Genomic DNA, 18,450 nt, shown 5'->3' with positions numbered 1-18,450 from the left:
GCAATAATTGGCTGTGTTATATTTTTGTTTAGAGAATATATTCTGTATTTTGAACCAGTTCTATAGTGCTGATGGAAGAAAGATGGGTCCTCTTTTCAAAAGGATATAGCTGTAGTGTTGTCTTTCTGTTTCTACATGCCTTACCAACTGATATGCTGAAACATGACTGAAAATCAGTGATTTTTGATTTCTAATATGTCTGGGCAGAAATTCATCCTGTACCACAAATCAGAAACTTTTCATCTGTTCAGCGGAGTCAACTGAAAACTTCCAAACTTTTCAAGAAAATAAACAATCCCTTTGTTCTTTGCAAAACTTTTTTTACTTTATGAGAAACTGCTTTAACAACCATGGCTGATGGCCCACAACACAGAGAAAATAGCCAGACTTCAGAAGATTCTGCTCATCTGTTTTTCTGTTCTTGTTTTATTGACTTGATACATCAATCATAATTTGCTACAAACAGTATAGCATTGGTCAGGACTGATACCTCTCTGCAAGGAGAAAAGGGAAAAATGCCCAAGGATATGGGAAGAGTATGTGCTAACTAGGGTGCCATTACAATGAACTATAAACAAAATGTTTTTAAAATATTTCTTTAAAAAACCTAATATCTGTGTAGGGTAACTGGTGAGATGTGTGAAACTACGTGGAAGATTTACAGAAGAAGCAAAGAAGTGCCAGCCAACCTTCTTACTTGCTGAATGAGATCTCAGCTCTGGACTGCTCACACTGATGCTGTAATGCTACAGGCCAAACCCATCCCCTGTGTAATTGCAGCATAGCCAATGTAGTAATGCTGAATATGAAACTGACCTTAAATACTTTATCACTGATATCTCCAAGTCTTTAAAAAGCAACAGACGTCAGCAGGACTGCTGCATTCATTAAATTGGATCAGCTTCTGGTGACCATTTTACTTTACTGGCTGAAGTGCAGTGGTAGGCAGATTCATGAAAAAAAGCGAGGAAATGCTTATATTAAATGTTAAAAACTTGAAAAATGCATATTGTATGATGTTATCGAGCCCATGATTCTTCAGCAGAAAGGTTAAACTTGCAATTCAGTGAGTGTGCAGCAGTTATTACCCCATGATAATAAAAATATCAAACCTCCTCATCCCAAGTTTTATCTGAAACCAACCAGCTGAGAAGACAGATTCTGCTCTTGAACCATCTAAAAGAGCTGTGAGGCTCATAGCTCTGCTATGAATCACAAAATCAGTACTAGTTGTGGACACTTCCTAAGCTCAAACTGATGTAAAGGAAAATGCTTCTGATCATATGTTTGTGAGAATAAAAACTACCTGTGGAAAGAAAGGACATTGAAGATCACTATATTTTGTACTCATTGCTTGTTTAAAATCTTTCTGGTAAGAGGGCTCTGAACCATGTCCTCCTTCGCTGCTTTGAGAGTTAAGAAAACTACAAATCCTCACTTACTTTCTCCCTAGCACCTCTGCTGGGGAAATACTTGTCCTGAGCATCTCTGTTGTAAGGCTCACTCTTTCCTAGTTCCATAAATCATTTGTCTTCCCATTCTTACCCTCCTAAGTGGCCTCCCAGCCTGCTAATGTGCCCTAGAGTGCAAGGATTCAACATGCTGAACTACTGAGCTACTGAAGTAATAATTACATGCAATTCCTTTTGAATCCAGGTATAATCATCTATGCAATTGGAATAGGAAAAGCAATTGAGGAAGAACTGCTGGAAATTGCTTCTGAGCCACCATATAAACATCTCTTCTATGCTGAAGATTTCACAGCTTTGGAGGACATAAGTGAAGAGCTAAGAGCCCAAATCTGTGAAGGTAACAGAATTCTACTTTCCTTGAGATAGTGAATGTTTCCAGATGTTTTACTTTTTAGATTTTTCTTCCCTTTAATATGTGAGGAATATATATATCATTAATCTATCACTGGGTAAAGGTATATAGACATTATCTTTGCTTTATTTTCAAAAAGGTTGGATAAAATGTACATTTCTATACACAAAAGACAATTGCTCCTTCCCTTTTCTATTTCTACAGTTAAGTCAGCCATGCAACGAACCCCACCCCATCAAAGAAGTATGACCTACTTTGTTTGGAATGTAGGAAAATAATCAGGGATTTGTAGTACCTTAATGAGAATTAAAAAATAGTCTTAAGACCAGTGGCAATAAGCTAATCCACAGTAACATAAGTCATCAAGTGCTGTTGTGCCTATTTATAGAAGACTAAAAATAGTTCATTGAACATACATGCACAGCTACAAAGAGTGGATTTCAGTTGTTTGTAAGCTCCAAATTTTGCTCTACAAATGTAGAAGGTTTGTTTTAGAAAGCACCCTTCACTCTGGCACAAGCAGCCTCTATATAACCATTCCCAGCTGAAGTTTTGCAAGGGCAAGGGGAACGTGAGCTGGGATGGAAGCTGTTCAGCCAGGAAGAGGACAGCATACCTGTCCCACTCACACATTCCCAGGGCTCAGTATTCTTTGTACATTCAAATTGGTACCTGAAGCAAAATTCAGAAACAACACTAGGAATAATATTAGTCATGGGACTAGAATTGTGCAAGAGGACTTTACTAGTTTTTATTTGGTTGTTTTTCTTGGAATGAAATACAAACAGGTCTTGCCTTTTTTTGTCCTTGACATTACTGTGTAAAATTGGCTGCAGTACATTTCTTCCTCATACAGATGTCAAGGAAGACTCTGTAAAAAGAATTTGAGGATGTTTCCTAGCTTGTATACTCTGTCTTTCAGTCCTAAGAAGTCCTAGTTCCATCTTTTTGAAATACTAAATACTGTAACATGAAATCAAGTCAGTTCAATTGACCTTCCTATTAGGCAGATAATCTGCTGATGACAGCATGTCATCTTACAAGCTTGTGGAGATGCCAAAGCCAAAACTATCTGGCAACCAGAATAAAAATTCTCACTCGTTAGCAAACCTGAGGATAATAATTCTCATTCATTAACAAGCCCCAGAGCTCAGTGATGGAAATGCATCCTTCAGGTGCCCACACCAGTAGTTAGCAACCAGGATTTTTTTTTCTTTTAACTATATTACTTACCATATGACAAAATATGTAAATCCTGCCCCTTTGTGGCAGTTTCTAGTCTACACCTCTAGAAAATGCCTCAGCTTCTGTCCTCCTCCTCTCTCACCAACAGGCAATGAATGCCTCACACCTATGAACTAAGGGCTGACCCAGCCTTGTTTTTCTGGACACTCCAGGACCACCTATTGCTCATCAACTCATTCCACCAGAAATTCTACCTCCAAGTCTGTTACAAAAGCTGAAAGTCCATTTTTGGGGGTTTTTTATAGGCTAATTTTCTCCCTCCTTTGCAACAGAAATAACTTTATTTTTATTCCGGCCTTGGTCCTTAGCTGAGGACTTCTGAGGCTCCAGCCTGTGACGACAGGGTGAGATGCTGTGAACCTCATGGACTCCACTGACAAAAAGCCTCTCGCTCCCAGTCCCAGCTGGGAATGCACTGCATGTTTGCAACTAAATCAGAAGCCCTCCAAATCTTTTTCTGGGGGTAAGGCTGTTCCCTTTTATTCTGCAAGAAAGCATCTGCCTTGTAGAATAGCTGCTGATTACTATTAATTATTCTTGATGACTAGTAGCAAATGCAAATGCAAAAAAAAAAGTTGTTGTTTTTTTCTTTTGCTTCTTATTAAGAGGAATTCAGTTGGAAAGTTCCCTTTCATTGCCTTGGTTAACGTTAATTTTTCATCTGACTGGAAGCACTAACGAGGCTTCAGCAATGTCATACATAATACATACTCAACATGATTGTGGCTTCACCCCTTTCTGAGCATGTGCATTGTGAGAGCCTTTATTTATATGGTCATATACTATTTTTGTCACCAGATCCCAGCCCTGATCAGATGAAAGTACTCAGCAGCCTGCTGGTTAACATTCTGTTCTCTGTCTACATTGCAGATTGTTATCAGTGCAGCAAATATTCAGACACTGCACTTGCTGAGACTTTCTCACAGGCTTCTCTTAACAAATTACTTGTGTTCTGTTACAAAACAGAACACTAAAAACTCCCCTCCCCAACTTCAGTTGTTCCCCACAATTTTGTTCATTGCACTGACTTCACTAAGGGATTCAGGGTGAGCAGCCTCTGTCACTACTTGTCTGTTTATTCAGCTTTACAGAGGCAATGAGATCAGAAATCTTGGAGCCCCAGCCAGTTTCTGAAGCCTTAAGAGGAGTTTTTGAAATGCCCAATCCTTTTCCAAACTGAAGAACTTCTGCCACTCCTCTACCAGTGTATGCCTTTTTTTCTGTCCCTAACTTTGTGTACAAAGCTCAAATGTTTCAGGTCAGTTCCTCTGTCCTTTCTAAACAACCCCCTCATTAGCCTGCAGCTCTTGAGCAACTTCTAGAGCACATCATTACTCAGTGTCAAACACTCAGGATTCATCTTACCTGTCCCTTCCCTCCTACACTGGAAACTTCATCATCCTTGTTCCCAGGTGATCATTCTTCTGCTACAGTCCTCACCCAGTTTGTTTCATTCCTCACCTTGTGAATTCATCCCACATCTCTCTGCCCTGAACTCATCTTCAAAATCTGTTCCTTCTAGCAGCTGGTTCCCATGCAGGTTTTGATATATATATATATATATAGTAGTTATTCCCACTGCTCTCTGGTGTTCTTATTCAACCATTCATCTCCGTTCATTCCCTGATCCTCATGCTCAGTCATTCCAACCCCTACCCAAGAGGGTCTCATCTTCCCAGTGCACCTTAGCACAATTGTATATATATTATTGTGCATCTGTCAAAGCTGACTAAACCAGCAGGGATCCCAATAGTTACAGCAAACCTGGGTGGCCCAGATGCATCTTCCATCTCCCTCCTGCATCTTCATGGTGTATCAGAAGAGTCTGCACTGACACCTTTTGCCCTCACACATTCACTTTCAGTGCAGGAACTCTGGGTGTCAGAGCAGCAAGCCCCAGATGCTCCATCCAGTTCCCTGGCATGGTCGATCAAGTCATGCGGTTGTTAAATACATGTTCTTTAGTTCATCTGGGCCATTAAGAGCTCCAAAGTCAGTTCACAGTGAATTGTGTATTTTCTGAAAAAAGGACCCGTTCTTAAGGAACCAAATCTGCCTCCATACTACCCTCTGGCGGCAAGAAAGGGGCAGTGCATAGGATGGCTGGGATGGTTATACCTACGGATAGAACAGGTTTCCATTTCTCTCACACGTTTTGACTAAAAAGATGAGTGTGGAGAGTCTAAAATAAATCTCTACATTTTAAAGGGTTTTCTTCATAAATTAGAAACGTGTATCTTTGCTTATAACTGCAGGGCATCAAATAGACTTTACTCACCCTTCTTATCTAAACACTCCCAACTCCCTGATCACTTTCCTGTTAAAAAGAAAACTGAAGGAGAATAAGAAACTTTCTTTCTCCAAGCAGTTTTTATTCTTATTCAGTTCACCCTGAAGGTCTGATGGACGATAATGAAACATGCAAGAATTTTCACTAGAGGACACAAAATAGATGGCTGTCATTTCAGATTGCTTCACTACTATTAATCTATTCAGTAAAGCACTTCTGATTTTGGAAGAGTTCCTCTGATAGTCTGAGTTGAAGGGCAAGTCCTGGAGTTTCCATCAACACTGGACCTCTTCTTAACTGCACAGGTATGAGGCATTTTCCATGTGTAATGAGAGACAAACACCAAGTTACTGGTAATAAACATCTCCATTTCTAAGGAATGTGAACATTTTTATTGCTCCTTTTGTGATACCATGTCCTTTGGCGATTTGTATCTACCAGCCTTGAGAGAGTCACCTCACCAGCAGGATCCATCGTCTGGAACGCTTCATAAGACTGGTCCACAGCCTTCAGGTTGGCTGTTTTAACTCAGTGTCCTGCTGTCTCCACAGTCATTGCTAAGTTGACTCTTCATGCTGCCTGCTGTAGAGAACCCTCACAATTCACCTAAAATTGTTAATCCCATCCCCCTGCATCCCCCTCTTCCAAGCCACCCTCTCTCTGCAAGGTGAAAATGGAGATTCACTGTAACAAAAGCATGGCTGCATGCTTCTTACACTATCCAAATGAATTACTTCATGGGCAAGCTTGTATTTCAACACTGTACTTGACACTTTAAGCATGTTCAGCTTTCAGTCACTTCTGTTTCTCACAGAAACCTTCACAACTCCCTTGCAGTTCTGCAGCCCACAACTTACAATCATGTATACAGTAAATACTGCCTAACAGCTCGGATCCTTCACATCTTTGTGACCCTAATCCTCTTCATGAATGATCCTCACTGCAACCAGTGAGATTACTCACTAAGAATTCAGTGCATGTGAGCTGAAAAAAAAAATACTGTATAATTAAGTGGGTTGATTTTTAGACTTTTGGGGGGGTTCCCGCAGGACCTGAATCAACCACAATAGCCATCACAGATGTCATTGACTGTCCACATCTGGCAATACAACACAAGTATATTTTTGAAGACAGTCACACTCACTCAACAACAGGTAATCACGTTACCTTTGTTTAGAATAACCCAGACCACTCTTTCAGTATACAGGTCTACATGTTGTTTACTGTTTTCTGGTATTTACAAAATCTGCCCCCAGCATTCCTTTGGATGTTGACCTGTTTTGAGAACAGGAAGCTGTATTGAATTTGCTTTGAATTTTTAAGGCCTTGTCATTTCCTCTCTCATCCTGTTTGATTTATTCAGCATTTAGCCTTTGCTTAACTATTTCTGTTTTTCAGCAAAAGCTTTAAAAGATAATGAGCAGTGCAAATGTGAAAGCCTTGTGACATTCCAGAACTATGCAACCAATGAAGTAAGAAAACTCACGGAGCGATATATCCTTTCAGAATAATTCTTACATTTAAGACCAGAAGGACAGGTTCAAAGCAACTATAATTTTAACACATTGAATCTAAACTGCCTTTATAGCTTAAATCAATTTACTGTAATGAAAATCTAAACTATTTAATAATAGCCAAGAAGCAAAGTGTTCAAGATGTGTAATCTGTCTCTCCTTCATAGAAGGGAGCAAAATATTAATAAAGATTTTAAGTTTTCATAACCCCTAACAGTAAACACCATCAGGGACAGCAAAGAAACAACTAGTCAAATTCAAGACTACCATTATTTGCTTTGGGTTACTTCTTCAGATGTTATTGAAACAGCATTTACTAGCTACAGGAGATGCGTTTTCCTTCTGAACTGCTTGGTAAGGCACCAGATACAGTGAATCATTTAAAACCATACTCCAGATGAAGAGGAATTCAGAGGACTCAGGTTTGATTAATTCTGCATCAAAAGAAATGCAGATAAAAATAAGCAAAGTGCAGATCAGTAGCTTCTGCCCCTTCCCTCCCCCTCCTTAGTCTGGTTTTTTCAAGGAAACTGTAAGTGTAAAGGCTGCTGCACTAACATCCACCATGTCTCAGGAGACAAGAGCAGCGAATTGGCAACACAGCAAATCATGCAGTATTTATACACTATTTATGCAGCAAATTCCTGTTTTCTTCATGAAAGCTGCTTGTCTGATCAAATAAATAGTAAGAAGACATCACATCTTTATTTAAGTTCTGTAACTGTATGCAAGATCACTTAAGCACGTAATTTTCTGCACAGAAGAGCACATTGATACCAACAGCTCATAACTAGACAGGAACAGATTCAGACTGAGGAACCTCTGAACAGTCTGTCCAGAGTGAGGCTAACAGACCCTCAGTGGCTGTGACAGCAGGCAGGACCACAGAGGGCTCTGTTAACCTGATGCAAAACTGTGCCTACCAGTTCAGACCTTACGTCCAGCTATTTTATGCACCTGCAGTAGCCAGCTTCACTCTCTCACCTTCCCAAGTGAATCCTTCAGGAGACACCTTTCAGGAATCATGTTCTGATCCCTTGATTAAATTATTCTGTGCAAAGTAGAATTATTTCGTAAAGGGGAAAAAAGTCATCATCCCAGGTTATTGCTAAGTGCTTCAAATGCCCTTCTCTGAAGGGACTTCTCCAAATGACTTTGGAGAAAAATTTTAGGTCGTCTCCTACATTAAGTGTTATTTAGACACAGAGTTCCAGTCTAGATGTTGACAAGAAAGGAAACCACTCCTTGCCCCTTCAGGAGAAGCCTCAGCCTCTTTGCTGTCACCTCCTGCAGCTGGGCTACGAGGAACTCTGAGCTTACTCAGAATCAAAGAACACAAAACTTAGCAACATGTGCTTTTTTGCTTTAAAATCTGAACAGGCAACCCTATGATTTTTATTCCAAGGACTCAAGGTGATGGAAAAGCTGTTGGCATTGAGCCAGAGACCTATGGATTTTCATAGGAACAGTGCTAAGCACTTTCTCGGAGCACTGTGCAACCACTTCCTGTAACAGAATATGAACCATCCAGTTTCATCTCCATTACAAACCTCATTTCTCTGCCTTATCTCAAGAGCAGCTCAGATACAGGGTGATACACTAATTCTTGGTAACTGTGGAAGAGTGGTCCAGAGATCTGGGGGTGGGAAGAGGGAAAACCAGCTACAAAACTAGCTCCCATAACAGAGTATAAATTTAGAGGGATCAGTCCAAACTCTTGATGATCTGCATCCAACTACATTAAATTTTTTCTATCAGTAGTTGAATGCAGTTTCAACTGCTTGAACTTTTCATTTGTGAATCCCCCAGAAACATGGATGTTGCAGAGAAAGCAGCTCATGTGATGCCAATATGCAGAGTAATCCCTTCTGCAAGACAGCTGAGAAACTACCAAACTCTATGCCTAGGCAGGCTAGTGCCCACAGTAGCAGCAGGACACCCACTGTTGCTCCTTACTAGCAAGGGGATACATTCTCCTGCTGGCAAGGGGGAAGGGACGGGACACAGAGCACATGGCTGTTCTGGCCAAACTCAGAGGTCCAATTCAATTTGCCTGTCTACCCATACCAATTCCTTACAGCCACTTACAAAGATCCCAGTTTGTATGTCCAGTTCTCCCTCTTCCCTTGTGTAAGACATTAAAATGCTGAAATCAAGATACTAGATGAACAAGCAAAGAGTGGGGTGCAGCAGCTTCATCCTTCTGAGGTAGGTCTTAGTGCTTTCAGTTCCCTCTTGGTGCTAGGCCACCTCTTCCTCTCAGCTCCCCCCCGGCTGCAGCCTTACCATGTGCCTCGGACAGAGATGCTCAGGTAAACAGGACTGGTCCAACCTCCTCCTGCAGCAGACACAGCATTCCTGCCAGCTGCAAGTGCTTATCAGGAAAGTGATGCTGTACACTACTCTGCATTGCTGCAGCTTTTTATTTTAAATGAAGCCAGTTCTAGATCACATGGGGCTGCTTGTGCTCTACTTCTCATCTCTCTGGAAACCACTGACTTTGTAAAAACAGTACCCAATCCTACACGACCATGGGGCAAGAACAGATCATCGTCATCAGACATTCTTACTGCAGTCTCAGAGCTCCAGTTTTATAATCTGTTAGTTTCAGGCAGCTGATTAAGTAAACCAGTTTTAACAGCATTTACCTTCCCTTTAAAATATGGAATTTTCAGAACTACCAGCCTCTTCACTAAGCTCTGGTCTTAACTCCATGTCAACGTATGCCTGTTAATCAGTGTGGCTTCAAACTTTCACAACTCAGCTGATCAAATCAGAATGAGAAAATAAGGGGAATATTGCATTAGAACTACTGAAGTCAGAGGAGAAACAAGAGAAAGTGTATGGACCATTACTTTTTCTATTAATGCATCCATCAGTACCTCTTTCCTTAACATTTATGTACTGGAAGAAATGACGAAGAGGATGGAAGATTTGGAAAACAGGCTAAAATACTGATGAGAATTTAAAGTGTATGCTACACTGTATATTTATACATACAAATTTGTCAGAACTATTTTCTTAAACTGGTTCAAAGTAAAATAACTAATCCTTTTGTCTGAAGTCAAAGAGTATTTTGGATCCCTTCATCTGTACGCCATGTGTTCTGTCTTGCATTGAATGAAGACAAGAAGTGTTGAAAATGTTATATATCCAATTTAGTAACTAGCAAAAATTCTAATTAAGCAGAACTAAACAAGTGAAATAAGCTATGCAAAATAATAAAATGCTGTTATTTTTTGAAGTGAAACCTCCATGTTTTGAAGTACTTTTAGGGTATGAATTTACAGCTTGCTTTTCTGTATTTCCCTCCTCCACTCTGCTAGTATTTTAAGCACTCAATCTGTGTGGATATATATAGTTCTATGTATACATACAGAGATAAAAACAGGAAAAGTGGGATGGTATTCATGCCATTAGGAGTGATTTGGATTCTTCAAACAAGAGTGAACTACTGAAATCAGTCAGATGTAAAAAATACAAATTTACACCTTTGTGTTTAAACTGTGGTGAAAGTAAATGCACCAAGTGAGAAGTTTGCTGGATTATCAGAGCATCACAATCTGAAGATTCCAGTACTTGTATCATGTCCAGACTCTCCAACTTCTCCCTACTGTCCCCTGGTCAATATTCAGATTCTCTAACTTTCCTAAATGCAACTAGTATTTTCATTATGCAAACATTCTTTGGGCAATACAGGTAGCTGCACACCTGTTTGTCAAACACTGAAACACAAAGCCAGCAAATTGATTCCAGCCATTATGGCCAACTGAAGTGCCTCTTTCCCCTTGGCTACACCTTTGCCAAATCCATGGTTTGATACAGGCAGATGCCAGCACTTCCTTCCTGTGTTGCTCTGACACACTGATTTGCCTCTTTACTGTCTTCAAATGGAAAGACACAACTGCATCCATTTTTAACAGAAACAGCAGCTGCATCAGAACTTTAGTGATCAAGTGATCTCAGATAAGCTAATGAGCGTGCATGGATATGTAACAGTAAGCTTCGAAAGGCACCTTGTTACTTTGGCACACTTTGGAATTCTGGAAGTTCTGGAGTACTGCAAGGCTGCAGGTACACACTGATTTGCATGAGGTGTTTCTTTTATCACTTGTCAGCAAAGCACTGGCATCTCAACAATCCCTACTAATCAGGCACATCCTGCAGTTGTGGTCCTGCACAGAGCAGGCACAAAACTTACTGATGCTCTCAGCAATGGTGACTTGAGAACACCACCTTGTCTATCTCTAACATCTTTGAAGAAGTAAAATAAAGGACACTAATTTAAAATCAGCTTTACAAAATTCGCTGGTACATTACTGAAAACATGTTACACATCTAACAGCTATCCTGGTTGCCCTGACAGGTATGTACTCTTGGAAGGAAAAGACAAAGGGAATAATGCACATTAGTACTTTGTGACTGACTTGGTAAAACCAGCATGAATTATTTCAGTGCAAGTAAACCCTTTAGGATCCGCCACCAATATCCCAAATTTCCACTGTCCCTCGCATTATGCCTTGTTTTTGCATTAGCTCTCCAAAACCAAACACTAAGGAAGCCCTGGCCAAGCTGGGATTTGGCACCACCCTTGCCGTGATCAGGCCTTCCTCCACTTATCTCTCGAGATCCACACCTTCTACAGAAGGAAACAGGCAAGCTTTGTCCTGTTAAGGTTACTTCTAACATAACAGGAAACACAGCAGTGGTAATGAACCTTCATTTATATAGTTTGTTCCCTAAAACCAACAAAGGTATAATAAAAATTTTTCTTAAAATATGTCTGTAGCCAGTTTTATTGTAGAAATAACACCTTTACAGCATTTACTTCTCACTGGTTTGTTCTGGCATGCTTCTAATGATGTCAGAGTCACCTGTAAAATAAAAATACAGTGTTACAAGAGGACCCACAAAAAGATCTTTCCAGGAATAAGGCAAAAGTAAGAAAAAACCCCACCCATAAAAACACCAAGGTGATTCTAGAAAACAACTTAAAAGCAATACAGAGAGTGTTTAGGGAAAAAGCAAGCAATTCTGGCGGATTTGATAAGAAAATACTGGTAACTGTACTTTTCTAATCCAAATATTGTATCTTTCCAGAAATTATGTAGCTGTCACTAGCATTTACAAAGCCAGTACTAGAGCAGCAGTCTAGTCCTGGAGGACACAATGCACAGTTTCACTCTAGCGAATGTCTAGCCTCCCCTGAGCACGGCAGCATCAGGACAGCGAGAATATTCGCATTAGGTTTCTCACACAGCAAAAGGATTTACCTGCAGCTCCCACCCCACCCAAAATCAAACCTAAAAGCGACATCTTGAAAATTAAGTTTACAGCTATTTACTACAAGCAAGCTAAATAAAGTTTTCTGAAGTAAGGGCATATTGGAATCATTGTCACTTGGGGAACATTTGGTGGAAGTTATTACAAAAATCATTAAACCCACGTGTATGTGTTCTGATGAACAAACAGAACAAGAGAATGATTCTTTTAGAACATTCTGGAAAGAGGCTGGGAAGTCACCTAATTAGTAGTCTATATAAGGAACCTGAGCAACTTTGTGGGACAGAGTGCCACCAAACCACAGAAATACACACAGACTTATAAAATAGAGTGTTTAGTATAATTTTCAATCCTTGATTAGCATCCATCTGCATATTGGTTATGCTTGTATATGTCACTTTGGGAAGCAGGACAAGTCACAATCCTTTGATTAAGAACAAACCAGATTGATGTCAACAGTATGTTGCACAAGCTCGTCTGTGAGCTCATGGGTTTAGAAACAGGTCCCATAAAGTTGCTTCCCAGGCACTGAAACCTCCCTACAGATGGGCAAAATGGTCACAAGGGTTCAGCAGTAAAAGGAGCTGTGTGCAAACAAGCAGCAGTCCTTCAGGTTCTAAGAACCCAGGACTTGCAAAAGAAGAACAGGATCTTCGTCAGAGGAGATTAAGAGTTAAACCTGATGGAAAAAAGCAGCCAAGTGTGTCATCACCCCTGCACTCTACTTGCTCAGTGCTGCTGCTCACAGGAGAAAGGAGGAACCACAGATACCTGTTCATTTGGTCACTACAGTGTAGGAGCGAATTACCTGGGTCGATGATGGCCAGTGTGCACACCCTGTAGTATTTTCCGCACGCTGTGCCCAATTCAATGTTGTTGCCACTGTAATGATGGACGCCAGTCTTGGCAAGCATAGCATAGTACTCAATCTCTGATTTTCTGAAATTCAGAAACTGGGAGTTACAGCACTGACAAACAATTGTGACTGACTGCAGTGTAGAAAGAGCAGCTTTAACTCGCATTACACTTAAACCTTACACAGTTTTCCTTCCCACCCAGAGAAACACAGCTGTTCCTTGCCAGACAAAATCAGCCCTGTAGTGTGGCTCAGGAACCCTTACCCAGATGCACAGTGAAGGAATGTAACAAACCCTTCAGGCTGCTCCTATACACTCATTTCTACACAGTAAAAAAAGGTTTTAGGACTTGCAGACTTCTGAAGGTCTGTAGGAGCTGTGCCAAAGTGCATAAACAGTGATTATTATTAATGTTGACACACAGTGCCCAGATGCTGAAGAGAGATACAGATGCTCCCAGCTGAGAAAGAAACTGAAGTTTTGTTATAAAATATATTCCCCTCTGCTCTGACTTCCACCAGATTATCGCCATCAATACTGTTTTCCAAGCACTTCTGGGATCCTCACTATCAATGGGGATTGCTGCCTACTGGAACAGTCCTGCCATTTATTTCTCAAGCATCCAGTTTCTGGTTTCTGCATTTGCATTTTCTCGTGTCTGTCAATATCACTTGACAATAAAAAGGGCACAGATGTGCAACAAGGAAAATGACAGGATGTTAGTAAAGATTTCACGCTCAAAAAAGCAATTTCACTGGCCAGGAACGTTAATTTATAACTAACTTGGACAACAGATTTTGTGTGCTTCAAGTGTTTTAAATCAACTATTGGTTTTCCTAGATGCAAAATTATTTTCCAGTAATTTGGAAAAAGCACAAGAATTCAGACCCAAAATGCTCTTAATGAATGCTATCATAGTGTGAAAAGCTTCCTGCTCTTTCTCTAGCATGAACTCTTTGAAACAGAAACATAAAAAATCCCCACTGGGAAGCATCTCAACACATCCAGACCTGAAATGATTACACACCAAACCACCTATCGCTTTTATTTCCCGTCCCTCTGGAACATGCCAGTGAAGTTCTCTGCATTAAGTCACTGCAGCAGTGAGCATGAAGCACATGCTGCATTTCTACAAAGAACCTGTCTCGGAGAGAATGTTTTCCCAATCATCTGCTTACCTCAAAGCAGGACAGTTGTTGGCGAGGATGACCAGCTTGGCTTTGCCCTGTCGGATCATTTTCAGAGTCTGTTTGTATCCGAGCACATATTTGCCACTTTTCATAACCAGCTGAAGCCTGGAATTTATGGACTCCAGGGACTTTTTCTGAAGATGCAGAAATAAAATGCTGAGCTCCAGCCGCACTAGGAACGGGGCAGCTGCTCCCCCCCCCCCTTTCCTCCAGCCAGCTCAGGGGCCCAGAGAGCCGCCCGGGACACTGCCCGGGACGGAACCGAAGCCGTGGAACCCGGCGGGGCGCGGCCTGAGTCAGGACGGCATGGCCCGAGCTCTGAGGGGCCCTCCAGCACCCCCAGTGCCCAGCGCAGACCATGCCGGGGTCCGCTCCGCCTCACCGGAGCGCGTCCCGCCGGGCCGCCGCTACCGCCACGTGCGCCCGGCGCGGCCCCGCTCCCACTCACCGTCTTCTTCGCGGCCACCATGGTGCTGCCTCGCGGGGGCTCGGGCGGTACCTGGAACACAGTGGGATGGAGGGGAGCGGTCAGCACCCGGCAGCGCGCCCCGGCCGCGGCCCCGCGACCCCCGCCCGGCCCCTCTCACCGCAGACGCGCCGCCAAGATGGCCGGGCCGACAGAAAGGGCCGGGCCCCGCCGCGCCGCGCCCTCGCGCGCCGCAGCTCTCGCGAGAGCCGCGCGCGCCCGCCCCAAAGCGCCCGGACCAGCCGGGAGGGGCGGGGCGGGCCCTGAGTGAGCGTGGCCTGATGTGGAGGCTGTGTCCTGGCTGCGGGGACACTTCCCCTAGACCGAGTCGCTCAGAGCTCCAACCAGACTGGCCCTGAGTACTTACAGGGATGAGGCAACCACAGCTACTCTGGGCAACCTGTGCAAGTGTCTCACCAATCTCACAGTAAAGAATTTCTTCCTGATATTTAGTCTAAATCTACCCTCTTTCAGTTTGAAGCCACACACCCTTGTCCTGTCACTACATGCTCTTGTAAAAAGTCCCTCTCCATCTCTTGTAGACTCCCTTCAGCTACTGTGAGGCCACAATCCACAATTAGGTCACGCCTATGCCTTCTCTTCTCCAGGCACCTTCTCTCTTTCCTTACAGGAGAGGTGCTCCATCCCTCTGATCATCTTGGTGGCCTACTCTGGACTTGCTCCAAGATGTCAATGTCCTTCCTGTGCTGGGGATCCCAGAGCTGGATGCAGTGCTCCAGGTAGAGTCCCATGAGTACAGAGTAGACAGTCTGCTTGGGTACTGTCACTTCTGACACAGAGCTGTTGTGTGATGGAGAAAACAAATCTCTCAGGCATCACAAGGCGGCGGTGCAGGGGACACAGGTGGTAGTCTGCCCCTGTCTCAGCACTGAGCACGCTGCCTCTCTACAGCAGCACTGCCTGCCCTCTGCCAGGCCTGGCAGCCTCTGCCTGCCCCCAGTGCCACAGCAATGAACAGCCTGTCCCGTGGGATACAGCCCCGGACCATGCACACATGTGGGTGTCAAGCATGAAATGAGCCACTAAGCTTGGGAACAGTGCTGGGCCCGAGGCCCCTGTGTTAGCAAGTTCAGTGCTGGGCACCCTCAGTGCAGCTCCTGGGTTTACTGGGGCAATGGCTGTGCTCTCCCACCAGCTATGCAGTGTCTTTTGCTTACCCCAAGCAGCTCAGTCCTTGGCTGTACTGGAATCATGGTGCAGGGAAACTTCCTCCTGCCCCTATTCATTAAACAGTATTATACAGCCACTGTTTTGTTTAAAATCAGCAGCTGGGAGTGGATGGGCATTGACAGTGCAGCTGCTTGAGAATCAAAGAAAGCAGGAAGGCACATCTGGCACCCAGGCACCCTCAGCAAGGTATGCTGAGCTCCCCTCCACAAGATCTGCTACAACAGAATAAAGGACAGGGAAGGAAGCAATAGACAATGTCTCCATCTCCAACAAATGAGTCTCAAGATGGGCAGCAGCACTAACACTGAGACCAGTAAATCAGCAAACAACAGCAGATATGGTGGCTGCGTATACACATATTTGGGGACAGACAAGCAAGATCATGTGTTTCAGGTGTTGATTCTGGCCAGCATCACCCGTGGGGTCTCTTTACAGAAGTTCTGTTGCAAGGAGTCAGTACCAGACATACTGCAGATGTCTGACTATCCATGCAGAGTGCCATTCTGCAGGGAAATCACAAAGCAACTTTTTCTCCATGTTGCGGAACCCCAAACAAAGCCCCCACAAATGCAGTGGTAATAATACCATCAGCTATCGGGCCATTTCACTGGAAAATTACATGTAATCCAATGCCAGTAAAATGACGCACTAAGAAAAAAGATATATGTGCTAATTATGTGTGCTGTTGTAGATGGTGTATGGTTAACTGAGAGAAAAGATTGTAAAGAAGAGAAAGAGAAAAAAAAGAATGAGAACAAATAATTTTGAAGTCTGAAAAATGAGCAGTACATGAGCACCCTATGGCACAGCCTGGGATGGATCATTCTGCTAAATTTCTGAACTTATGAGATCTGTATAAAGCTGAAGTGGCAGCACTGCTGACCCTGAGAGAAAGTGGGCACCACTCTGGAGTGGAGGAATACCTGAAGGTGTACCCCTGCTTAGGCGCCTTCCGCGAGCATCAGCAGGCAATGGGTAGAGATCAGGACTTGTTTCCTGTCAGAGCTGCCAGGTGTTTGAGACAGTAACAGGTTTGACCCGTTACCAGGAAAGTCCCAGGGAATACTGTGTGATGCAACAGAGAGGGCTTGTGAATGGCTACCTTTGCTGAAGCTGCTGCAAGGGGCACAGCGTATCTGTAGCTGTCCTTCAGGTGCCAGAGGTCGTACAGTGATCCTGAAAGATGAGATTCAATTAAAAAAAAAGACTGATCTTTAGAAAAGCTAGGCCTACATCTTTATTTTACCAATATCAACAGAACATACTGTTTTGATAGTATGAAAATATGCAAAAATACAATCCAGTGCTTTCTTAGATTTGTAGTCTGGTCAAGTCTCTGCACAAATACACAACAATGTTGTGTGAACACCTGCAGCCATTATTTTCTACTTTTGCACATCAGGGCAATTAAAAACGACAGATTGTGTTCTCTGATAATCATCACATTTACAGTGAATGCAAACATGTTCATATGGTTTTCACAGGGTCATGCACTGAACTATCCCCTGTATTGTCAGGCAGATAAATGCAGCTATTTGTTTCAGATCACTGGGAGTTTGGAAATCCAGTAAGACACAGGTCCACTGGATCTGGATGCAAACCTCTCCTTGGCCACCCTTGCAGCAGGAAAAAGGAGAGGAAAGAACGGAAAGAAGGAAAGAAAAGAATTGTGTAGGAAAATGGGTCAAGTACAGAAAGGTTATCTGATTAGGAAACAGGGAAAATCTTGCAGTTAAATACTATCTAGTCTTTTGTGAATACCTGGATATCTGCACACCTTGGATAGATTTTCAGCCAGTGAAAGCATGCTAGGTTGTATGTGTGCATGCACATACATAAACATACACATACCTAAATACACGTTTGTATACCTCGATGTGTAACCGTCTTAAATACCGTGCTAGTACAACAAGATACTGTATTTTCTAATTGTGCAGAAATTCACAGGTGTGGATATCTAGCAGCTAGTTCGATAAGAAAATCTTCAGATTGCCTCCTTTCCAGGAAATTACAAGGCATGTCCTAGGAGCTAAGTTTCAAGGTCATCACATCCCAGGGAAAAAAAATAGCCATTTCAGAAGGCAATTCTCTGCAGTTCATAAATCAGCATCACAGAATAGCCTTCACTGGAGCTACACAAATTTGCATTAGTGGAACATTTGGCCTGAATTATCTGACACAATAAACAATTTAGAATATTTAGAATTGCCTGCTTAGGTAGTGGTCCTTCTGTACAGAATAGCCAAAGACTGAGAAAAGGAGACACAACAAAGAAAACTCATGATTAATATAATGTTTTGAAAAGCCACCATGATTTGGAAAGTCTCAGGAACTGAGACTATCAGAAAATAGATATAAATTTAATAGCTGCAGTAGGAATAATATTCAACATTTTTAATAGCTAGTGAACTCTGGAATGAGTGCAACAAGTTCGATCATGGAGTACTGGCCTGGGGAACCTAAAAATTGCCAGGACCTTAGAGAAGTTTTTATGAAGTTTGCTTTTGGAACTGTATTGCTGCTTGTACGTAAGTGATCACAGGCATTTGTTGCTTTATCACTGGAGATACAGCTATCTGTGAACACTCAC

The 18,450-nt window shown here is 42.5% G+C and overlaps 2 protein-coding genes and 1 non-coding gene across 7 annotated transcripts in view; 1 reads left to right on the top strand and 2 right to left on the bottom strand.

The window, feature by feature from the left end:
• MATN2 (matrilin 2) overlaps positions 1 to 10,672 on the top strand; it is an 82,102-nt gene extending 71,430 nt beyond the window's left edge. For 4 of the 5 annotated variants that reach the window (XM_071554105.1, XM_071554106.1, XM_071554102.1 and 1 more), the window contains 5 exons: positions 1,657 to 1,809; positions 5,801 to 5,872; positions 6,409 to 6,513; positions 6,758 to 6,853; positions 9,779 to 10,672. In XM_071554105.1, coding sequence (XP_071410206.1) covers positions 1,657 to 1,809; positions 5,801 to 5,872; positions 6,409 to 6,513; positions 6,758 to 6,853; positions 9,779 to 9,831 — 479 coding nt within the window. In that variant the 3' untranslated portion in view covers positions 9,832 to 10,672. The remainder of the gene's footprint in view (positions 1 to 1,656; positions 1,810 to 5,800; positions 5,873 to 6,408; positions 6,514 to 6,757; positions 6,854 to 9,778) is intronic. The other variant, XM_071554107.1, reaches the window with a different exon arrangement.
• Positions 10,673 to 11,651: 979 nt separating this feature from the next.
• On the bottom strand, positions 11,652 to 14,871 carry RPL30 (ribosomal protein L30). Its single transcript, XM_071554108.1, has 5 exons — positions 14,791 to 14,871; positions 14,652 to 14,702; positions 14,192 to 14,337; positions 12,965 to 13,095; positions 11,652 to 11,747 (listed from the first exon to the last, which is right to left on the bottom strand). The coding sequence occupies exons 2-5, from the start codon at positions 14,670 to 14,672 to the stop codon at positions 11,698 to 11,700; spliced, it is 348 nt and encodes a 115-aa protein (XP_071410209.1). The 5' UTR covers positions 14,673 to 14,702; positions 14,791 to 14,871; the 3' UTR covers positions 11,652 to 11,697.
• Positions 11,983 to 12,117, bottom strand: LOC139671730 (small nucleolar RNA SNORA72). The gene has a single exon (XR_011697776.1). It is a non-coding gene; the product is annotated as a small nucleolar RNA SNORA72 (small nucleolar RNA).
• Positions 14,872 to 18,450: the final 3,579 nt, after the last annotated feature.

Source organism: Pithys albifrons, chromosome 4 (assembly GCF_047495875.1).
Source record: "Pithys albifrons albifrons isolate INPA30051 chromosome 4, PitAlb_v1, whole genome shotgun sequence".
Classification (NCBI taxonomy): domain Eukaryota; kingdom Metazoa; phylum Chordata; class Aves; order Passeriformes; family Thamnophilidae; genus Pithys; species Pithys albifrons.
This window is presented reverse-complemented; position numbering and strand designations above follow the sequence as displayed.